Genomic DNA, 24,039 nt, shown 5'->3' with positions numbered 1-24,039 from the left:
ACCACTTTTCTGCTGACTATAATAGTCTTTATTGCTTTCCTCAATTTCAGCAATAGGCTATCAACTCATGGCTTGTTCAGCTTCTTCACAAAGCTACAATAACCTCTTTGTAACTTTGTGAGCTTTCACACAAGTGGAAGGACAAATCTGGCGGGGAGTAAGAGCTGAGCAGGTTCCATTTTCCACCAACTACTAACAGAAAACTAAAAAATGGAGAAGCGTTTTGTGTTACATATCCAGTGACTGTCCCTTCAAATCAATTTTTAAAAATAGCTCATTAAAGGGAAAACTAAGAGTGAGAAGTGACATGCTGAACAAGCAGTAAATGGTTAATGTTCCCCAGCTCTGAAGACAGGAACAGGCACCACATAAGTCCTGTCCAGAAAAATGTACTAGCAGCATTAGCGGAAACTGACACAGTATGCTGCTATCCATCCAGGGAGGGATTCAGAAGAGAAGGAACAATAAAAGACAGGCACTGAGGTGACATCTGCAGAGGCAGGAGAACAATTTCCAGAGAATGACTGTCTTTTAATACACAGAGGTTTAACTGTTATTGGTCCCTGTTACAGATCATTACTATGAGAAACAATGAGAGCCATTTGTATCCCTTTCTCCCTGCAGGACATGTCTGAGGGAGAATAAACCTCTTTCCTCCTCCAGTGTCAGATTCTTACTGGCAGCACTGGCTATAATTGAATAAGCTTTATTCAAATGATAGCTAAATTTAGCAGATATTAGCATGAAGCCTCTAGAGGGGTGAAAACTGGAGAAGAAAGCTTTAAACAAATAGACTACAGTAACCCTGAACAATAGATGCAATTTATGGCAGAGTCAACCTCTCTGCCTGATGAGCCTAGCACACTTAAATTGGGATTTTTGGGGCCTTGCTGAGACAAAATATGACACCATCCCCTTTCCTCCTGGCCTGTGACAACCCCTGTGATGGCAGGACCCCTTGTGTTGTCCACAAAATCAGACTCATTACCTGGTGTGCAGCAAGCCCGTAATTACGCACTTAGGAGAGACTTGATTATTTATTTCAGTGTTGTGTGAGCCCAGGTGCTTGGTGACATTCCCCAAACCAAGCATGCCCACTGGACTTTTCCACACCATCATTTATACATAGAAGTTCAGGGTCTATAACTTCACAATTACAGCCCCTGTCTTGTGATGAGTCAGTAGGAGGAATTACATAACCCCAGTTAATTTCTGTGCAGGCTCAGAGGAAGGGCCTTCACCTGAGCAGGGGTCTTTTTGACCTTTAGGCATGACTTTTAGTATTACAGAGGACATACATACAACTCCAGTATTTTGCCAAATCAGCAATGTACACATAGACTTACATCGACATCTTGATTTACTACATCCTTAAAGGTTGTTAGTTCCAGGATATTGTTGAATAAGGAATACTAACTGCTATCTGTTCTATTGACACAGATCTTGACTTACTATCTCCTTAAAGTTTGTTAGTTCCTGGAAGTCCTTGACTAAGGAATGCTGACTGCTGCCTGTTCCAGTTAAGTCTTTTTCCTTGCTGATTAGCATTGAAAGTACTCAAAGATCTTGCACCAAAGAACATCCTGACTTAAGGTAATCTTGATATTCACAGAATCTAGCCCCAGTCCCTGCCAGATCAGGGTCACCCAGAGCAGATGACACAGGAACACGTCCAGATGATATTGAATGACTCCAGAGACGGAGACTCCACGACCTCTCTGGGCAGACTCGTTCCAGCGCTCCGCCGCCTTAAACGCGGAGAAGTTCCACCTCGTTTTGAGGTGAAAGCTCCTGTTTTACCCCGTGGTCCCTGCTCTGTGTCCCTTGGCCGGGCGGCGGCGGCAGGAGCCCGCCCCCTGCGGCAGGTCCCGCCTCGCCGCCCTCAGGCGGGTGCGGTGCCCGCCGGGCCGCGCGCGGCGCTGTGGGGCCGGGCGGGAGCGCGGCGCGGCCATGTCGGCATCGCTGCTGCGCCGCGGCCTGGAGCTGCTGGAGCCGCCGGGTGAGCCCGCGGGGCCGGGCGCTGCCGGCGGGCAGGGGGAGCTCCCCGGTACCCCTGCAATGACTCCGTCCCTCTTCCGTTGCAGGCCGGGCGAAGGCGCCGCCGGGACTTCAGCAAGGCCGGGCCGGCCCCAGGACGGCGGGCGCGGCGAGGCGGAGGAAGAGAGCACCGGAGGCCGGCAGGAACAAGGCCACGGTCAAGGGCAGGGTCGTGAAGTCGGCGATAGGTGAGTCCCGGCCCCTCCACAGCCCTCGCACCGGGGACCCTTGTGGTGTCCCGCAGCCACGCTGCCGGGTCGCTGTATCCGTCCCGTCCCACCTCATCCTCCTGCACGCCCTCTTGGTGTCGCTCACTTAAACGCAGCCTCATTTGTGGGGGCTATCCCTGAGCTGTAGCGGTGTTTGTTTCCCGGGGCTTCGCTGATCCTCCTGTGTCTGTCCTTGTGAGCTGTCTGGATGAGGAGCTGATGCGTTTTGTCCCTTTCTGCTTTGCCCCAGAGGAGTACCATAAGAAGAAGCCTGTGAATCACTTAAGAGAAAACCTGCGGTACATGTTAAAGGGACGACTTGTTGCAGACAAAGCCGTCACAGAACAAGTAAGAATGTAATTTCTTTTGGGGGGGGTGGTTTTGTTTCCACTGAGGAACACAGGTGAATGGGAATGATCCCTGGATCTTCCAGATTTATACCTTGCACAAGAGAGTCACGATAAGTTTCTGTCTACACATGGCCTTGAGGAATTTCTGTGTGCACTGGCAAAATAACTTATTAAGCTTTAAGCTGTTGTTGATACATTGCCCCCTATGATGTTCTCTCATACTAGTGAAAATCATAGAATCATAGAATGGTTTGGATGGGAATGGACCTTGAAAGATCATCCAGTTCCAACCACCCTGCCATGGGCAGGAATGCCACCTGCTACATTAGGTTTCTCAAAATATCCTGACAGTTGTTGGCTTTTATTAATTACCAAAGATATTTTATCGTTTCTGCTGGCAGAGATGCGCTGTTTCAGACCTTCTCCTTACTGTTGATCAAATTGTCCTTCTCTGTACCCTGAGGCTTATTAACTAGGAACCAGATGCGCTGCTGGCTCATGTAGTAGGAATTACTCAGCCTCTTAAATGGTGTTTCTCATAACTTGAGAATTTCTTGAATGGTCTTCCCCAAAAAGTAGTCTCATGCCAGGATTTGAAAGGAAGAATAGCTGACAGTGAAGAATCTTGGGCTGTTTTTATGAGATACAGGCTGTTAACTTACATAAACAAACGAAGTGGTTTAGGCCAGTCTTCCTCAGGCTGGAGATTGTGACAGGAGGTGATAGTGTATTAGAAAATGCTGAGGGAATTGGTTTTTTGGTTTGTGTCATGGAGAGAGGGGATAATAAAGAAGGTCACAGTTTCAGAAAATTCTGAATTTAAATCAATGTTCTTACCTCTGTGACAATTACTAGAAAATAGTTTTCATATTTGACTCCAAGTAACAAGGTGGTATCTGCTGTTGTCCCAGTGATCTGCTTGGGTTAACATCAGTAGTTTGCCTCTCACTTTTCTTGGGAGGCACGCTGGAAAATAGCAGGGCTCTTGTACAACAGCAGGGATGCTGCAGGTGAGCTTGAAAATCACTGTGGTTTGATCTGGATAACAATGGCTGTTGTTTTTTCCATTTCTGTATTGTCTGAAGGTTCTTGCTCAGAACAGAGGCAGGAAGTCCAAAGATCAGCCTCCAGAGAAGACAGAAAAGAAGAAGCCCGAAGGCACAGTGTTTACTGAGGAAGATTTCCGTAAATTTGAGAGGGAATACTTTGGCGTCCCATAAGTATTGTGACAGGGATTCTTGCAGCTCCAGTCTTTCTGCAGCTTCTCCGGTCTGGCTTGCAGGCCTGGGCATTTCCTTGGCGTGTTTGAGATGGCACATGGGGCATGTGCCCCTGCCAGCAAGTGCCTCTGTGTCAGACTTGCAGAGCAGCTCTGCATCTGGGCAGAGCTTGTCACTGGCCTGCTAAAGCCACAGAGGTACTCTTGGCTCTGAGGTGTGTTTTCCTTATAATTATCTTCCTGCAGCCAGCATGTCTTGCATTCTTGATATAGAAGGGTGGACCAAGCCAAATAAAATCCTTTTTCCCCTTCCCCAGGATATAAGGCTCCTGCTACCAGTGTTATTTGGCAGGGAGCATTGAAAATACTGTATCTGAATGGAGAAATGTTTTGTACCAGGATTAAGAAGGGAAGGATGCTTTGAAAGACTGTTAAACTTGAGTAACTCTGCAGTTTGGGTTCTTATTACAGCCCCTGTCAGGTCTGTCAGTCATTGCAAAAACTTTTTGTATGTCATTTGATTAAATAATTGTTGCAGACACTGTCTCTCTTTGCCTTTGTGGTAGGGATCATTATGACAGTTGATGAAGATGAGCCATGTCACTTCTGTGATCCAAGCATTCCTCTCTTTAGGATGACTCAGTTGTGTGAATGGCCTCTCCAATTCATGTTAACACATGTATTAAATCATCTCTCTGACATGCTTAGGTCTTTAAAGAGTGCAGGTTGGAATGGAGATGACTCCTCCATTCTGGATACTCACGATCTTCCCTCTCTCCAAGGAACAGCTCTCACGTGGAGAAAGTTGTCCTTTGAATGTTTATAGCAGAATGTCCCACCGAAATTTAGCCAGGCTAGCAGGGCGCCACTGCTGAGTGTTGCCAGGTCCTGTAGCCAGGAGGGCTTGTGACCCAGATGTTAGGTGTTGGCATCAAATTAAAATCTGAGCCTGAGCTTATGGTGCTGGGTTGAAGGGAAGTTGTTTTCCCTCAGACTACCACTAAATTCCCAGCTGTAACAAACAGAAGGCCCAGCAGGTGGGAGTGTTGTTCCAAAAGCTTCCTCGCTAAGCCACTCTAAATGTGTCTCTGGCAAGCTCCGCCACTGCCTTCTCCTGCCCCTTACCTAAGAAGATCGGTAATGTGTTCCCTTGGGAAAAAAAACAGGTAAGGAGAAGGACTAATGCCAAGCTTTGGTTAATCTCAGGAGTTGATTACAAGGGGCCTGTCTGACCTGAGCAGCAGATGCTTGATGCCAGCACAGGCAGGAATTCACTTATCCTTTCCCTGCCCTCTGATTACAGTTACTGGCGCTGTCCTCTTAAGTCTGTGCCTCCTCTCCTGAGTTCTTTTTCTCTTGTCTCCATAAGAGGGAAGGTCACTTGGACATATGAGATCCAGAGAGGGGAAATAAGCAGTGAATATACAGAAGTGTGTGTACTGGGAATTGGTAATAGCATGTGGGAGGGGATTTCTTGTAATAGGATCAGGTTCAACTATCTGCAGCCAAAGAATATAGAAATTGTTCAAAGAACAATTCCCTTTTTTCAGTTTGTTCTTGCTTCCAAAAAAAAAAAAAAGCTTCTTAAAAGAATGGAAGCACTATTGTTTGAAAAAAAAAGTTTAGCAAAATGTGTATTCAGCACATGTCTCCCTAAAACTTCTACACTATGTGCCTGCTGCAGTGCATGTGAGCTGGCCTAACACAAGCAGCTCTGTGTGGAGCTGTCATGAGAATAATTAACTGTGTGAAAAAGCTGGCTGTGCCACAACTGGACTGAAAGAGGTAGATTTCTGGGGTGTTACTTTGTTTAAATCCTTCATCCTCAGTATTTGGCATTTCCTATGACCCCATAGAAGTCCTTCAAGTCCTCTCCTGCTCCTCCTCTACCCATTCCTCCTACGCACCCTTGTTTCTGTGGTTGTTCAGCTCCTGGGCCCTTCTCCCACAGGCTGAGGGAAGCAAAAACATTCTTCCTTGCTCCAGAAAAGGGCAGGAGGGTAATGTGGTTCACTCTCTTTGTACAAAGCCCAGCCTGTTTGTTTGCAAATGTAAGCAACAGGAAAGCTCTTCTTTCAAAGTTAATGAGGAACTTTAAAGTGGGGCCCAGAGCAGTTCTCCACGGGGATAATAACACCCAGATCAGTGGAGTTTCAGAATTGGGTGGCGGCTTCATTACTGGCTGGAAAGACTATTAGGGCCAATACAAGTAATCAACATACTTCTTCAGGCATTATGTTGTTACGGAGGGTAAAGCTACCTGACAGACTGAATTTTGCCATTTGAAACTAAACTTAACTGTAGAGTCAACAGTATCCTTAAATAAATTAAACTTTATTTTGTGGGAAGAAGGAAAAAGAAGCAGAAGTGAATGGTGGTTCTAGAGATGCCATCTTGCAATGGCAACGATCTAACATGTTGCAACCTTGACTTTCCCCCTCTCTGGCAGGGCATGAGCTCCTAGGAAAGAAGAGCAATGCCATCTGAATACTGGGTAGACAAGGACAGGTGGTACCCTGTGAGGAGAATGTCTTCAAAGAAGGAAGAACAGGTACCGGCCTGTTGCACGTGCCTGGTGTTAAGCTAAAGCCAGGTACCTTCTCAAACTCCCAGCAGTCTGTCTAGCCATGCCCAGAGGATCCCAGCTGTTCTGGGACACCAGGAGATGGCTACCTTGGAGAAACCTGCCCCATCCCTGTAGGTGTTTGAGGCAAGGCAGGATGGGGCTTCGAGCAACCTGCTCTAGAGGAAGGTGTCCCTGTCAGGGGGATTGGAATGAGATGATCTCTAAGGTCTCTTCCAACCCAAACCATTCTATGATTCTGTAATCTCTGTTCTTTGTAGCCAGACTTCTCTGCCGGATGGAAGAGACAAGAAGGGGTTAGGGAAACAGCAGCTGCCGTAAAGCTTTTCCTAGCTGGCCTCCAACCTGTTTCCCACGCTGGAAGCTGACAGGCTGCAGGCCACAACAACCTTTGGACCTGCTGGACAGCATTTCTTTCCCGCACATCTGCAAGCAGCAGCGCAGGGACGTGTCCCACTGCTGCCGGGCCAACGCCGCGTGCTCGCTGAGCTCATCAGGCTGCTGGCTCCCTTCCCAGCTCTGCGACACCAGCTGAGCATCCTGCAGCAGAAAATAGAGGTAGCTGAGCTAGGGAATTGTGAGGTGCCATCTTACAGGGCATCTCCACCCACACGCAGCAGGGAGTCAGAATGGGCAGCAGAAGCGGCAGCTTTAATACAAATGCAAGTAAAAGCTCTGGAGTGTTATTAATGTGGTAGAACCTTTCCAGGGAAACTGTTTAGGATAGTTCCCAGATGCTCAGTCATGAGCTCGCTTAGTGTGAATAAGATTCATCAAGCCTCTTAATGGCCTACTGCTTCCTTGTTATGTGAATGGAAAGCAAAAAAAGGAAATTTGTTCCAGTGGGTACAAACTAATGTAAGTCCATACAGCCTCTACTCTATCAGCAAGTCTCCACTTACCTCAGAAAGCAACAGCTACTACCAGAACTATGTGTGTGTCAGAGAGGGGAAGGCTGCAAAAGTAAACCAAGAAAACATGTTAGTTCAGGACATCTACTTCTTGCCTCTGAAATGATATAGCAGTAACAAACCTGGCTGCCAATGAACTTGCACAGGCAAATGAGACTGAAAACATTGAAAAAGCTGTAGGGGAAAATCAAGGGATAGGGGAGGGTCCTACAAACCTTAGCCAGTTTTACCCTCTGAGGGTTTTTCCATGACTGCCTTACATTTCAGTCTTACTGATGATCAACACAGCATCAGCACCTACAGCACTTACAGGTTCCTGACCACCTCAGGAAGTTACAATGAAAGGAAGTCCCTCATTTTGAGACATCCATTCAGGTCGAAACAAGGAGTGTGAAAGAAGGCAGACTGCCTGCTGTCTGCTAACAGCTCAAAATGTGGAACTCCAGCCAGGGCAGGCAGGCTGCAGGGTTGGTAGGCTGGAGAGGGATTAAAGGTTTGCGTGTCTATCTGCAGTTACGTTAAATAGGATTAACAGAGCCAGCCGCTATCTGGTGGGGGCAGGGGACACAAAAAGCATGAAGGTTGCTCTGCAGCTGTCTACAGGGTTACACACACCTTTTTCTGAAGGAATAAGCTGTTGGCAGGGCTAAGCAGTAACATAGCCAAGCTGGCCTGTCCCAAGCTGCACCGTTTGCATGCCAGCAAGATGATTTATCTCCTTTAATGGGAGGCAAAGACCAGGGCTCTTTCTCCAGCGGCCAGCACACTGCAATGGAGATGCAGAGGAGTTTCAGGACTAGGAGATTGTCTGCCCTACATAAATTAAGCTGACACATCTGCTGCGCCTGGAACTCACTTCTGCCGTTCCTTAATAGGGTGTGTGTGTGCAAAAGAGAGGAAGAGAGCAGCTGAAGGAGAAATGAGAGGCAGCTGGCCATCACTTGGAGAGTATGCACCTCTGTAACAGGGAAACTGGAGCTTGTGGGTGCAGCCAGCTTCCTTCATTTGGTGACTTCATTCACTTATGACACTGCATGAGTGCACTGAAAATAATGCAAAGGCAGCATACCTGGGATATCTGAGCAGCCAAAGTAGTATTGTCTAGGTCAGGGGACTGAATTCCTCTGTTAATTCACAGGGCCTGAAGCTTTCAATGGGAAAGTCAGCAAAGGTGAGCACTTCTGGCCTAGCAAGGGATGTTCATGGTAAGACCCCAAGATGGCCTTTGCACTGGAAATGAAATGTAACAAGAATTTATGTGCAGCACTGCATGGCAAGGCTGTGAGAACAGCAGGACAGAGGAAAGAAGGATAGTCCCAGAGGCTACTTGGACCATACTGAGAAAAAATTAGTATGCATAAGATGAAAATGATGCCTATAGGAAGGACAATTCAGATCCTGTTTGGGTTTTTTGGGGTTTTTTTGTTTTTTTAGTTTGGGTTTTTTTTCTGAAGGCCTAAGTCTATGGGAAGATAAAGAAAACTGGTATTCTTCTGGCCAAAAATGTATAGATTTCCCACCCCCCAAAAAAGGCTATGAATGGACTACCACTGTGTGAAACTGTTTGCATCAGAATAAGCCACATTTTCTTTCTATAGTCCAGCCTGGTAGCACTGGAAGAGCCTTCATCTCCCAAAGGACAGCCTGTCCTTGCAGCTATTTCTGGGCTTTCTGCCAGGGCAAAAGCTATTTGAAAGATTTTATCATCATTCTTTCTTCATTCCCCAACACTGCAGCTCTGGATTTATTTTTGTAAGCGTGCTGCAAAGGTGCATCTAGTTCTCCACAAAGGTGTGTGAAGAAGTCGTCAGCAGTGATGGTTTCTCCTTTTCCTTTTGAAAGAGAAGGGCATGCACCTGGGTCTCTCTAAAGGCAGGGTGAAGAGAAAGGTAGTTATAAATATTGTGATAACAGCAGAAACAAGCTTGTGAGACGGGGCTTTGCGAGCAGTGAACTGTAAGAGGTTGCTTGGTTATGTGGGGGAATATCGGACTCCTGTTTACCATGAAGCACAAAATTGGCTGAGGGATTGGAGACTGAGGGTCACGTACACTGCGTGTGAAGTCTACTTTGCTGCCCTTAATTCAGAAGAAAAATAACTGAGACAGAAATCCCATCAGCTGTGCCAGCTTCAGATTCAAACAGCTTTTATGTAACTCAGATTGGGAGAATTCTGCTGTTTCCAAGGATGTAGAAGAACTAGGCTCTTCTGGGGATAGGTAAAGCCTGCATTTCATGCACTACAATGTAATTCTGGACATGGTATCATGCTCTATGCAAGCTGCAAAGAATCAGTTGAAGCACATTTTTTCTGTGAGGCTGTGAGAAAAATGAGAGGCTCCTGCAGTTTTGCAGTTTGAAAAATATAAAATCAGTTATTAGGCAGGAGGCTATCAGACTTTTTACCCTTGTGGGATGGAGTTTGTGACTGTGTCCTGGGTGTTCCTTGGCTCCTGCTGCAGGCTGGACAAGCTGCTGGGCTGCAGAGCCAAGTGGCGTGATGCTTGCTGCGCCCAACTGAAGCCTGGAGGGAAAAGTCTACATAAAAAATGCAGAGGAAGAGTCAGCCCTGATCTCCAGCCCCTGTGAAATCTTAACTAAGTTACTAAGTATGGAACACAGCGTCATTTCAGCAGGCGTTGCATGAGATTGCCATATGGGCTGCCTCTGCAAAGCCACAAGCTCAGAGCCTCGGCAAGCACTGACAGCGCTGGCTGCTCTTTAAGGGCAGGTTTCTGACTCTCCTGCAAGGAGTTCTATAAAGCACAGCTGCAGAGAGCAAAGCAGCATGGATGTGTCATGCATTCCTTCTTGCCTGCTCCAGCTCTGATCTTCCTTCCCTGGTGTGAGTGTAATTTGGTAAATTGGACCTGCATGCCCTCTGCAGGGCTGTAGAAACCAGAATCATGTACGTACTGGCCAGCTCAGATACTGCCTTGTCTGCCTGCAGAGCATGAACGTGAAGAAAAATTTGTTTTAGCCACAAGTAGCTCACAGACAGCCCTGCCATGGGGTGGGGAGGGGAAAAATGTGCTGACCATTTTTCCAGGCTTCAGGAGAACTGAGTAAGGGCAGCAGAACACAGGAGGTGCTCCCTCAGCCCTGGCTGCTGCCAGAGGCTGCCAGCAGAAGCTGCTATGGCTCTAAGGGTGGTTGCCCTGTGGTGGGAAAGGGGGATCAGTATGAGGAGGGTTTTCCCTAGCACAGGGAAGCCACCAGCTCATCGACTCATAGCAGTTACTGTGTTTTCTGTGGCTCAACTGAAATGTCATCTCAGGTGCAAATTTGACCAAAACCTTGGGGGTTTTCTGCCTCTAATTATCCCCATCCCCAAACTGGCAGATGTAGCTGATTCAAAGGAAACCTATTGCATTGGTCTACCTCCAAAACCACAAGAGTTCCTTGTCCCTGCTTGCAGTCTCCAGTTTGCATCCAGAACATCCCATTCACAGTCAACGGTGCCCTTACCCAGGAGGTTTGAGACTGCTCAAATTGTCTCATGATACCAAGGGGAGGGTGTTACTTATCCAACCCCCCCTCAGCGTGGCACAAGCCCTAACTCCTGACAGGGAGCCTTCTTGCTGCAATTTAAATAGCACCCAGCCATGCAGGCACAGCTGTGGGCACAGACAGGTGCCACTGAGGGCCCTCTCAGCCCCCCCATGGCAGCAATCAGCTCCTGCTGCCAGCAGCCACCCGCACCATCCATGGGCTGGAGCAGCCTTCACACAGCAGGTCCCTCAGCTGCTATCCCACATCAGGTAATGGCTTGGGCAAGGAGCAGGGATGAAGACTGCAGCCCTAACTTGAGGGCATAAGGAGCTCAAATGTCAAAGAGACCAGGACCCCCAGCAGGCTGAAACTGGAGAAACCATTCTCCAAGGTTCCCTTAAGGACCTTTTCCATCCAGCACGGGCTGCAGCCCCGATGCCACTGCCCTGCGTGTGTGTGCCAGCCAGGCTGGGCTGCCCAGGCACCTGAGCCCGGCAGCTCAGGGAGCCACACCAGCAGCAAGTGAAAAGGAATCAACTCCTCAAAAAGTATGTGTGTGCCCAGAAGCCAAAGGGATTAAGCACTGTTAAATGGGGTATCAGTGACAAAAAAAAAGTGCACACGAGGTAGGTTAAAGATGGCACATCCCAAATCCTAAAGCAACTCTAACCCACACAGAAGTGCTGCTGCAGTACACCAGTACCTTCCCTGCACAGCTGAGGCAGGACTAGAGCTGGTTTTATGACCAACTCAAGCTATACCTTCCTAGAATAAAGTGAATTTTTATTTAATTTTAAAATTTGACTGGTCAGTGGCTGGCTGAAGAAGTGAGGACTTTGACACTGGTACAGGAATATGACCCATCAGTAGGAGCACTACAGTAACCCCATCCATCTGGCCCAGCTCACACCAGCTTGACAGGGCCAGGCAACAGCTCCTGCTCATGGTCAGGGAACTTGGGAGACCCAGATGAGCAACCCAAGTGCACATCACACTGGATCTACTAGCAAGCTTTTTCTAAAAAAAACCAGTGTTCACAACTGTGTTTTGACCCTGGGCCCCTTTCCTCCCTTCAGAGAAATATCCAAGTCTGAAAGTAAACACCTCCCACCATACAGTATCACCGACCTCATCTTCCATCTGCTCTCCAATCTCAATTGTTTCAATACTTACAAATTTGCTAAAAACCCTGAGGCACCTCAGTGTGATCCCCTCTCACCTTTGAATACATGTCAGTTATGGAGGGGGACAGGTCAACTGAGACTCTTTACACACAGTCCAGTTCCAAACGCTCTGCACTCGCGCTGCATCCACCGCCCACAACACACAGCACTCTCTAGACACACAATAGCACCCAGGTGTGGTTCAAGTCACGCTGGTTTTACAGGTACCACTCATCACACACCATCATTGCACATTTACTACAAAATTATTTATTAGACAGCAATACACAGCTTTAGCAGGAAGCTTATATACATGCACACAACACTGCTGACTACCCTACTCGGGAACTCTAGTTCTTTTGCCCTTGGCCTTGCGGACCTCTTCTATCAGATCTTTTAAGTACTGAATTTCCTTACTAAGGGAATCTGCTTTCTCCTTCAGGGCCTGGTTCTTCTGCTCCAACTCTCTACACTCCCCAGACAGTGCCTCCTGTTCCGCCCTCTTCTTCTGCCGGTAACGTGTGGCAGCAGTCTTATTCTGCTCCATCTTTTTTAGTTTCTTATCTATCTTCTTTTCTCCTTTCACCTTTGCTGACACTACCTTCTCTGCAGGATGATCGTATGGTTTGGACCGCACAGAGCCACAAGGGGCATCTGCAGGGAACTGGTTGCCATTGGGGGATCCAACTGAATTGGTGGGGCTGTGTTGGGGGGTTCCCAGGTAGGAGTCTGGGCTCATGCATATTCCACTATCATCAGAGTGGTTCTCCTCCTCTTTCTCAGACTTGGTGATCACCACCACAACAGTGGGGCACTCCCATTTTCTTTCTCCTTCCAGAACATCCACTTCACTACCTAGTTCTAAACTAAATGAGTGGTCTGGAGTGGAAGTCAGAGACCCTGGGGAAAAGGGAAGAGACCAAAGGGAAGCCAATGGAGCCATTGGATCTGCTCCAACTGGGGATTCAGGGAGATGGGTGGTTACGTTATTTATCAGTGGAAGTTCTTTGTTGTGAAATTCCTGGATGGTAGCATTAAATAGATCACACGAGTCTTCCAACGTGGCCATCAGCTCGTCTGGTGAGACGGTGGCTTCCAGATGTTCCATACCTAACAGGGCATCAAAATCAAATTCCTTCAGATCCATCTTCTCCACCATCCACTCCATGCCAGAGAAGGCATCCTCTGCACAACACAAAAGGTAAATTACCACTTTAATAAACCATCGCACAGTAAAACATCACAACTAAAGCTTATGAAAACAATCTATCAGTGTATCATCTCAGCATTTTTCCTCTCTCATGTATTAGCACAAAGAGTAAACCACCAGAAAAAAAAAAGCACTCTTTCACTGAGCTCCTAAAAACTGCAGGGTACAATGTAAGCAGCTTTTGTGACATTCCAACCCTCTTATTTAAAGGCCACAAGAATTCAGGGACATTTGCAAAACACAACCATGCTTTCTTACTGTTACCTCTGCCAAGAAACACTACCATTGACAGCTGCTGTGTTATTTCAAGGCCAACACAACTGGCACTTTACCATAACCAGCAATTGTGCATAGGGTAAACAGCACAACATACTCTCTTTCCAAGCATAGGTAAACACATGTGAGATTGCCTTCAGATTTATGAAAACCTAGCAATTTATTTTCAACTGGAATGTTGTGGTAGGATGTAATTGATGTCCTTTATGAAAATAAGTAATTTCTTACCCTGGCTGCTATCTATGGTGTTGCCTAAACTGTCCACAGCAAGCCAATTGGAGGAGACTGCCTTAGCCTTGTCGCTGGAGAACCCATGCGAACCGAGGGGCTCGGCCACCTCCAGGTAGTCATCTATGAGTCCCAGACTTTCCTCAGCCACCGAACACGGCTGGCTGAAGGGGGATATTGAATCCCCCAACAGCATCTCGTTGTTCAAGAAGCTCATTTTCGTCAGCTTTTAACGCTTTGACGTCGAAGGATGTGGACAAGTAGAAGGTTTTTTCGTCGACTACAGCAATGCTGCTGTGGGGTGCCGTGAAAAACCTGTGAACAGAACTTACACTCATCAGTATTTGGTCCGACCAACATCGTAACTTTTTCTAGCAACAGCACCTCGGGAAGTATGGCGGAACTTCACAGATTATCTCACTTCTTTATTTCTGTGCTGCTGCACGTCCCCCGCCTCCCTCAGGGGCCGGCCCCGCCCACCCGCCGCCATTTCGCGGTCCCGCCGCCATTTTGTGTCATGCCACGTTTCCACCGCGGCTCCAGCGCCGCACAGGCTGTGCGCCCGATGGCCAGAACTGGCTTCACGCTACGCTAATACAGTATTTAATGTTAGTACCGGTGCCAGATGAATATCAACCCCTGTTTGTCTATCTGCGATTATACCACGTGGTTCTTATACTCAAAACCCTAAAACCTCTAATGCCCCATTTTCCCCTAAGTAAAAGAGCACTTTCCCTCGTGAGAGCAAAGAAACCCTCCGGAGGAACGTTCCTTTACTCCCATTAGAAAAAAAAAAAAAAAGCCCAGAAAGAAAATATTCTGTAATAAAATTCCAGATTTTTCGAAAGCAAGGTTTCTCGAACGACAGGAAACAAGACGTTCCTCGCAAATTCTTTCCAAACAGCATTTCCTGCTATTTCTAAGCCTCGCCGCACCCGGGGATACTGAGCTCTACGAAGATCTCCCCAGCTCGCACACGTTTTGGCGTAACTAGGTAATTTATGTATTATTTTGGTATACCTAAGGATCTCCCCCCCACTCCCCGTGAGATACCAACTAACACCACACGCGTAATAAACCCACCCCAAAAGCCCACTTAACAGGGTAAGAGGGCGCCTATCAACACACAAGAGAGAGCAGCCGTCCCTCGTGATACTCACGCCATGGTTGCAGATGCCGGGGATGTGCTGAGGCCGCCGCCGCTGCTGCTGCGCCTGCTGCACTGGCCGATGCCGCCGCTGGCCCTGCCGCCTTAAAGAGCCATGGCGGCCGGGGAGGGGGGGTTGCTCGTATCCGCGCCGCGCGGGAGGTGCTGCGCACACGGCCACTACAACAACCTCTGCGCTCGGGGACAGGAAACAATGAGGTGGCAGCGGCGGCGCTCTGCTCTTATATATGAGTCGTGTTACCAAATGAGCTGCGGTCGTGAGATATCCTTCCGCCAAGCGTCACCTGCCTGTCACCAGCACCTAGCGGCCTGTGGCCTGTCTTTCTGGGCTTCTCTCCTGTCGTTCTGGTACGAGTTAAACACAGGGGTCGCCGACAAGACGACTTGTCACAGGACACCACAGCTGCACGGCGGGACAGTCGTAGAGGGACTATATGATGTATACGTGCGCTCTTGACACCCCCCCTTCGGGCGCGACGGAGCCACGTGACCGGAGCGAATGAGGACACTCCCCCCGCCCCCCCCGGGAGCGTTGGGGGGGAAATTTTACCCGCCAACAAAGACGCGGAGCTCGCGCGGAAGACGTCACGCAGCTCGCCACGTGGGAAGGGCGGCGCTCATTGGCTACGGGCGAGTCGTTCACATGCCCCGTGAGCTGTTATTGGTCAGGGCCCGGAGGAGACCAATGCGGAGGGGAAGGGGGGAGAAGGAGTATGGGGCGGGGGGAAGGAAGGAATAAGAATGATGCTGCCAGCGGGTCGAGAACGAACAGCCGGACGGGAAAATGGTACCCGCCCATGGCAGCCCTGCGTTTCCCCTAACATGCCCTTTTCGAAGCAGTGTGTGCTCCCCACTTTGATGTCCAACGGCCCCCCCCCCCACAAAGCCCCGCTGAGGTTAGGCGGGAGCTGGCGGCTGTGGCCCAGGCTGAGGCGCTGGCATGGCGCTCCTGAGGCGGCGGCAGCCCGCCATGGCTTCCTGCTCCCTTAGATAACGCGCTGCCTTCCCTCCCGGCCTGCCCCACCCATGGAGCGCGTAGGTTACGGGCTCTCGGGCTGTGTTGCTGTGCGTACAGGAGGGCGTCTGCCCGGAGCCTGCCGGCCTCACAGCGGCCGTGGCGCCGCAGCCACGCTGAGGCGTCTGATGTGCCCGGCTGCAGAGCCGCGCCGCCGGGCAGCGCAGAGTATCAGTCTAACTAGTGCCTTCAACACATGCAAAGGCTGAAAATGAAGTTGGTTATTCCACAGCTGAGGAGTGAAAATGTCCTCTCCCGCCATGCAGTTTCATGCTGATGCGGTTGCTTCTCTGTTCTCTGTGCAGAAATCACTTGACTGATGTGAGCATTAATGGATCACCTATAGAGGCTCGCGGCTACAAAGGGCAGTGTCACCTTGGATAGCTTTCAAAGTGCGGTTTTGTGTTTTATCTGTTCCAAATCACCTTGCTTCTAGGAAAGAAGTCAGACCTCTTCCCCCACCCTGTCCCTGCTAAACAGTTCCACCAGCTGGCCTGGCCTCCACAGAGACAGCCCACAGCAATAAACTCACAGGGGTCAACAGCTTTCCACTGGCTTCAGTTCCTTCATTATCCTTTCAGTCGGGTCACACAAGCACTGGACAGCTCCAGTGAACTGAGTGTTTCAATACCTGTGTCATTCCTCACTGTGTCAGAGTTATCCAGCTTCTAAAGATCGATTTCCACTTTGCCAGCCTCACAGCACCATCGGCTCTGAGAGCTGCCGTGGAACCTTGCTTGTTCAAATATCATCATCCTGTAATTCAGCTTCCTCTCAGCTACTTTGGCAAAAGGCTCTACTATTTCCCAGTTAAGGCCTCAGTAGTATTTGTGTAAAGCCATAGCCTTCACTGTATTTGCTCAGATCTAACTGCCTAGAATGTCTTCGACAACTTGGCTGATGATTTGCAAGGATGGAGTGTGACCCAATTTCTACTTTTAGCAGTATGTTCTTAGCACTGTTGCTACAAAGCAGAGTGTGTTGTTCCACATCTGTAACATGAACAGTGTGGCTGCTGAATTAAAAAGGACAGTTTTCCCTACATGTTGGTTTGTTGCTATTTTATTTTGGTTGGTTGGTTGGTTGGTTTTCTTTCTTTCTTTGCACAGAATTTGAGATGACTCATTAAAACAGAGAAGGCAGAGAAAAATGTCCTCCAATGCCAAAAAACACCACCATAGCAGTTGAGCAGTCTGAGATAACTGCTCTGATAGATACGCTACAGAGGAGGCAGGTCTTGCTTCAAAGGAAAATTGAGAGCACGCAGCAGCTTTTAAAGAAGCTGAGTGGGTGATTGGATGGGTGGACAGCACTTCCATGTCCTCACTGGCTAAGGGAGAGCTCTCACATCCACTGCTGTGCCTGCCTTCCCCTCCTTTAAGTGAAAAGGGTGATTGTATGACCATAATAGCAGCTAAACAAACAGAAATGCACCCAATATATATACACCCAATCCTTCATCATGAAAAGATAATTATAGATTTCTCTGAAAGGACTCTGGAAACATGTGCGCAAGAATCACGTAAGCAGAAATGAAGTATGCAATGAGGAACTTAACCCAGATCTGCTTGTTTCCTAGCTGCCTGCTTTCCCTTTTGTGTGTGAACTGAGGTGGAAATTTGTCTGTTTTATGAGTTCCAGACAGATTTTCTGTAACAGTCTCCAATCCAGAAAGTGAAATCAAGTAACCAGGAGCCAGCCATTTAGAGAAAAGCATATTTTTCCCTCTTTGCTGCAGGATTGCAGAATAGCTGTTGTTAAATCATTTCATGACCTACCTACAATCCAAATTTCTTTATAAATTATCTTTCTTCTTCTGCAGATATTGTGTCAGAGATATCTCCACTGTGGCTAGATTTTTTAACCAAGGTAGAAGACACTTTTTTAAGCTCAAATAACATTTCTTGGGAATTTTTGTACAGAAAAAATTACAAATATTTTCTAAGCACATGACTACTAGCTACTCTTTGTTAACTCAAAAGTGTCTTAAAAAATAATTTCTTTCCAATATTACATAATAGATTTGTGGCTCAGAGACTGAGCAGCTCTGAAGAAAATTTAGCACAAAAAAGTGGCTTCTGAGGGGACACCAATTTGTGTGCATGGTGAGTGAAATCCTGCTGTCACGTTAACTTTATAACATCCAGCTTTATCACTGTGGACATTATTTTCCTGCTCTGGGCAGCAAAGGGAACTCCTGGGACAAGTAAGATCCATCCTGACACAGAAACGAGGGGCCAGCTGCAGGAGAAAGGAGCTGTTTTTCCAGAGCTCACTGCAGGAGAGAGGCCAAGGGCCTGTCTGGGTAAGCAAGGAAGTGCCCTGATAAATCCAGCAGTGCAGAGAGCCACCTCCAGCCAAAAAGCATCACCAGGAGGTGGAAAACTAATACTCCTCCATTCACCCTCCTCCTTCATCAGAATGGAAGGTCAATATATGGGCTTCAATAATCTCTTTGGTTTGTTGGTTTGGTTTTTTTTCCTTTTTAAAGTAAACATTGCAAAGGAAAAGCGGTTTTCTTCTTCCACCAGCAAGAACACAGGAGACAAACATCCTGAATGCCGTTAGGAAGCACACCAAAGACCGAGAGGACGTAAATGTTTCCATAGTAACATCCCCTCACACAGTCTAGACTCGCTGCTTAGGATGCTCCCAGGGACTGTCAGTGGCGGGGAAGCTCGTGGGCCTCTGCAGCAGGGGAGCAGGGGTGGTGGGAGGGGTGGGTATCGCTGGGGCCAGGAGGGGAACCAGCAAAAGTAACAGAGATGTCTGCTCTTCTCTGGAGTGATGGGAAGGTGGGCTGGCACTGCACTGGGACAGTGCATGATGGCCATGGTGGCACTGGGCAGGCAGCTTTGGGCCCTCGCTGAGCCTCAGTGCCCCAGAGAAGGAGCAGATGGGTTTTCTGCTGGCCCTGGACTGTGCTGGGGTGGCTGGGGAGGAGAGGGCACTGCCTGCTTTCCAGAAGGGTGAGTATGAGGGCAAGCCCCAAGGGGATTTTAGTGAGGGAAAGCTTGAGTCCTTTGAACCTTCCGTCTGGAGGAACAGGAAGCCTTACCCCACACTTCAATGAACAAAGCATTTCCAGAGACTAGCAGGAATTTTTCCTGGAGACAGAGTGCTGAGGAAAACACAAGGGAAGAATGAGGCAAAGCAGAGAGACATTTTGAGCAATTTTGAGGGAGAATTTCCTACAACCTCTATGGCACAGACTAATTCACAGTGCTTGCTTTCTTCTCTCCTCATGTGGGTACAAACAGATATCTGAAAGATCTCTTCTGCCAGATTCTCATTGTAAGCTCCTTAGGGATTGTTTTATAGATGTTCCATTTTAAAACTAGATCAAAAAGCAAATATATATGATTAAAGATCAGTCTGGGAGGTATTAACATCCATCTTTTATTACATACAAAATAAGTTATCCATATGCTGTGCCTCGTTTGTTTTGGACTAGTACACCGAATGGAATCTCTAATAAATCATTCACTACTTACCCACCCCCTCACTGTCTTCTGTTTCCATCCTGCTATGTAAATATCCCTGACATTAGAAATGAGACTAATAAAAAAGAGGATTAAATCTGCAATTTACATTTGCAGCTTACAGTTCAATTATTTCACACAGTTATGGAAAGAACCCTGCTTGTCCACCTACATTTTTCTTACTGAACAAACTCGGGCATGTCAAGCACATGCCGATAGCTCACAAAATACATGTCTCCAGAGGCTTAGTTACTCAGAATCAGCCATGCTGTGGCCAGCTGCCACAAGTAAAAACATTGTGCAAATCTGGTAAGAGGGAGGTGAGTTGTAACTTGCCCAAGCATGAGTTTCCTAAGCAAAGCTACAATTGGCTGAAAATGATGTTTAGCAAAAAATATGCTTGAAGGAGGGAGAGGAAGGGGTACTGACTTTTGTTCAGACCATTGGGGGATATTTTTAGTTGTCTCATTGTCCAGTCTTGTTTTATTATGATGAGAGGAGTTGGGGGTCAAGAATAATCCTTTATGTTCATTAGCACATGTGGGCTCAGTTTAGCACACAAACAAAAGCCTTCCAGTTATCCAAGCAATAAAAGAACAGATGATAGGTGTCAATTATCATCCTTCATGGGCCTATAGCTGATGTGACCCCCCCCCGCAGACTGTGTGCTCAGTGTGTATCAAAAATGTACCAACATCTGCTGGAGTCACATGTGCCAGGTGCCTTGTGCCCTTCTGTTCAAAAGGATGAAGAGGAGGGTGACAATGCACGCTGCTTATTCTGTAGCAGTGTGAAGTTAGCAAGAGCTGAACCTGACAAGTAGGAACGGATTATGAGACTCCAGTATCTCGGCCCAGACCCCAGTGAGCGAGTTAATGTCACTGGAGCTCTCTTTCGCTGTCTCAGTGCCCCTTAGCCCAGTCAGCATGAGGGCTCCTTGCTGTACCAGCCCAGCAGCAGTTACACTGCACTCCTGAACCTGGCACCCAAGCCAGCAGCTTCAGCTGAAGCAGGTGGAAAGGTTATTTGGGCTTATTTCAGCCTCTCTGTTCAGTGAGGGGGGGTGCACAGTGAAAGGATAATACCAGGCTGTGCTCTGTATGCTCCTTTGGGGGATTTATTTTTCACTTTGTGTCATTTCAGAGTGTTTTGATGAGGCCAGAAACAGAGACTGTGCACAGGTGTACCCTATGAGTGTAATAAAACAGAGTTCTAGGGATCTTTTGGGTGTGTGAGAGATGTCTTTGATGCTGGCAGGCAGCTTCAGCAAGAACACTGACACAGGTAGTTCAGATGAATCTCTGAAACTCATTTGAGGATAAGTCACTGTTGAGGCTGTAGCTGCCTAGGTCCCTGGGGAGGAACACTGCAGCCATTATTCAGTAATAATTTTCCACTCTCCATAGGCAGCAGCTGCTCAGTGATTTACCAGCAGACTTTGTACTGTTTTAATATATATTTGTTTACAAAGGAGGAGAGAAAAAATCCTGGTGGATGTTGACACAATTGTGAGATCACTGAGTTTTTAGCTTCTTCCTGAAGGAATGTAATTTTCCCTCCTAAGGTCTTTGCATTAGGGGATTTGGCAAATTATGTCAGAAAGATTCTTTCAGAAGACTTTGAGCCTCTTCTGCCCCCTGCACTTGTACATGGACTGACAGGTAGCCTCAGTTGAGCCTCCTCAAGTGTGTTACAGGTGGACTGGCCACAGGCAGGCTGGATAATAGTCCCCAAAGAAGACTTTGCAGCTGAAGTACCATACTGAGTAGGTGCTGTGGCTTCTCAACTCACCTGCCCTCTTACTGCCACTGCTGTGGTGCCTGGTGAGGGAGGTTTGCCGTTCTCTTAATGGGAAGAGGTTTCTATGCTTGACTGCTGAGAGAACTGATTTGAGACTAAACCCAGGTCTGTCAGGAGCCAGCCGCAGCAGCCCAGCTCTGTTGGGGAGGTACAGCTGGCCTGCTCTTCTGGCACTCAGAGAGTGAGACTGTTGAGGCCATGTCCTGGCTTCAAGAGGAGACATCTCTGGGTTTGGGGCAATGCTAGTGCTATTCAGGAAGTTAATATTTGAGCCATTCACCTCAGTCATGCAGTCTCAGTAAGACACATTTGGATGCTGAGCACTTATCAGAAATACAGGTCTCCCTGAAGCAGAGCAGGCTCACAAAGGGCAAGTCTGTCCCAGAGCACAAAGCTTGGGAGTCACCAGTCTGCTGGTGACACCAAACATCCTCCTTGGCAGTGCAAAGTGATGGAGTCAAGATGCATTATTCTTCATTCATTATCTTTTTTAAAAAAAAAAAAAAAAAGAAAAGAAAAAAAAAAGAGGAGAAAGGTTCCTAGCCCAAAACATAAGCTCATTGCTCCCCATTCAAGAAAAGGCACCAGACAAGATGCTTTCTACTGTCTCTCTCACAATCATAGGCAGTGATTTGGAAAAGAGGAGGTTTGTGCCTTGGTCACGTCCCTGCCTCAGCAGAAACCAGCTTCCCTGTGAGTGCCAGGGAGCTGGGGCCCTGCCAGCGTGCTCTCTAACAAGTACCGTGGGAGCTGCAGCTCTGCAGCCTCTGGGACTGTTGTGCCTTGTACTACCTTGGCTCCAGCACACCTCGGGGCCTCTGACAGCGCTTCGCTGCTGCTGCAAACAAGCAGCAGCTAAATATGATTCACATCTTATTATCCATATAAGTGCTGGTACTTACTGTCTCCAAGGTCCCCTGTGCTGAATAAATTCAAGAATCTGAAGGCAAAAATGTCATTCTGCCATACTGCTTCCAGGAACAATTGCTTCTTGCCTTTCAAGGGAGGTAAGGAGCCCGCCAGGGCCTTACGAGTTTTGAAGTAATGCCCATTGTAGGAGCGGAAAAGAGGCAACACAGTCCATCATTTGCCATCTGTGCCCTCGTGTCTGTTGCCTCTGAGGCCTGTCCTTTGCAATGCTGAGCAGAATGAGACAAGAGGGCTGTGCAGGACTGGGATCATTGTAGTGGGATGTCTTATGGGACAGTATCACCCCTGTGCTTCTGTAGAATGGTGACAATTCTACCACAGAGAGAGGAAGGGGAAGGGTGGAATTGCACTGGAGCCAGAGAATTGTTGCCTAACAAAAGAAAATCCTAAACAAAACGAGTAACACAAGTGAGCAACTTTTGCCCATTATTTGTATGGAGAAGGTTTTTCATGAAGAATGTGGTTAGAATTTTTATATATATATTTCCCCAGAGAAGCTTAGCACTGAGTGTTAATAGACAGATCAAAGAGCTACTTAGCCACAAGAGCCAGGGAAATTGAACCAGGGCAGCAAAATAAAAATCAATCTGACTTTTAGTGTGTTTAATGTGATTTTGTTCAGAACTGACTTCTGCATGAGTACTTAGGAAAGCTTAAGATCATAAGAAGTTTGAGTTACTTGAGCCAAACTATGTGTCCCACTCTCTTTGCTTTTTGTGAAATGACAAGAATGTTTCCTAGCTACAGAATGATTTCAGATCTTCCCTGCCTTACCCATTAGTCTTACCACCTTCTTCTGCCTTATTGTTTGCAAGATTATTCCACAGGATCACATACTATAAAGAAAGGAATAATAGCCTGCTCACCAGTACATTTCTGGGTCCTTGACTTGTGAGTAATGCTGTCCTTCTCAAAGTATGCTCGTAAAAATTTTAACCTTGCCTGTGTAAAGGACACATTTGTTAAATGAAAGCTATTCTAAGAAGGTGTTGAATCTTAAAAAAAACAAAAACAAAAACAAACCAACAAAAAAGAATAAAAGGGAGGTGGAGGATATTTCTTGAATCCCTCAGATCATAAACTCAGATAATAACTCAGCCTGACAAGGATAAAGAAGATAAAATCCAGATATCTCAAACAGTTCCCAGATTGTGTGGACCACAGCAGTTCTTCCAGCGCTGGAAGCCAATACAAGGTTTCACGTAGGAGGTAGAATCTCCCATTTCTTGCTTGCTGCTTCTGTGGGCAAAGCCCCATATTTCAAGATCCAGTCCCAGATTCAGTGAGCCATTGAATGGTGCAGGTAGTGAGCAAACATATCTGGAAGAGAAACTCCTCATTAGGAAGAGGCTCCTCTTTTTTTCTGTGAAACTAAAATTTGGAAGAGGATCTTCTTTTTTTTTTTTTTTCTATGAAACTAAATTTAAAAAGCAGCAGCTGTCTGCAGCTTTTCTAAAGTTTAGAATATTAAAATAAACCTTAAAAAACATGGATTCAACTAGGTATTTGGGAACTAAAAACAACTTTATTAATGCAGTTCAACAGTTTAACATGATAATCTCAAATCTGGGGTTCAGTCACCCTTTCTTCCCCAGTTTAAGATTAGATACAAAATAGGCTAGAATTTATGTATTTATTTCTAAAATTAAAAGACGCAAAAATAAATAAGTAAAATGTAAGCTCAGCTACATTGATATCCAGGACAGGACTGTGGTTATATAACAAAGTGGGCAAAATATTTTGCTTTTTCCAAAATTCCCTCTCCTCCTAAGCTGTTTGTTCCTTAGGCTAAGAACAAAAGAGATTCTAAGCCTTTGCAGCCTGGAGAACTACTTGTGCTCTTTTTCTTTGTAGCAACTTTTTCCAAACTTTCAATAATTATAATCTCTCCCCTCAATTATTTCATCTTTACATTAAATAGACATTTATCTTGGGATCTTTCCTCCCTATTCATGCCAGGACTGC

At 47.1% G+C, this 24,039-nt stretch overlaps 2 protein-coding genes and 1 long non-coding RNA gene across 3 annotated transcripts; 1 reads left to right on the top strand and 2 right to left on the bottom strand.

Annotated features, from left to right (window-relative positions):
* The first annotated feature begins 1,852 nt into the window (after window positions 1–1,852).
* Window positions 1,853–4,354, top strand: LOC131573626 (active regulator of SIRT1-like). The gene is made up of 4 exons (XM_058827763.1): window positions 1,853–1,999; window positions 2,085–2,225; window positions 2,497–2,594; window positions 3,682–4,354. The coding sequence occupies exons 1-4, from the start codon at window positions 1,951–1,953 to the stop codon at window positions 3,814–3,816; spliced, it is 423 nt and encodes a 140-aa protein (XP_058683746.1). The 5' UTR covers window positions 1,853–1,950; the 3' UTR covers window positions 3,817–4,354.
* Window positions 4,355–6,822: 2,468 nt separating this feature from the next.
* Window positions 6,823–10,228, bottom strand: LOC131573894 (uncharacterized). Its single transcript, XR_009276288.1, has 3 exons — window positions 8,380–10,228; window positions 7,302–7,354; window positions 6,823–6,939 (listed from the first exon to the last, which is right to left on the bottom strand). It is a non-coding gene; the product is annotated as an uncharacterized LOC131573894 (long non-coding RNA).
* Window positions 10,229–12,212: 1,984 nt separating this feature from the next.
* On the bottom strand, window positions 12,213–15,261 carry LOC131573140 (cyclic AMP-dependent transcription factor ATF-4-like). Its single transcript, XM_058826786.1, has 3 exons — window positions 14,840–15,261; window positions 13,680–13,994; window positions 12,213–13,150 (listed from the first exon to the last, which is right to left on the bottom strand). Exons 2-3 carry the CDS (start codon window positions 13,894–13,896, stop codon window positions 12,303–12,305), a joined length of 1,065 nt encoding a protein of 354 aa, XP_058682769.1. The 5' UTR covers window positions 13,897–13,994; window positions 14,840–15,261; the 3' UTR covers window positions 12,213–12,302.
* Window positions 15,262–24,039: the final 8,778 nt, after the last annotated feature.

Source organism: Poecile atricapillus, chromosome Z, assembly GCF_030490865.1.
Source record: "Poecile atricapillus isolate bPoeAtr1 chromosome Z, bPoeAtr1.hap1, whole genome shotgun sequence".
Classification (NCBI taxonomy): Eukaryota; Metazoa; Chordata; class Aves; order Passeriformes; family Paridae; genus Poecile; species Poecile atricapillus.
The sequence above is the reverse complement of the archived record's forward strand: the minus strand, read 5'-3'. Positions and strand labels throughout refer to the sequence as shown.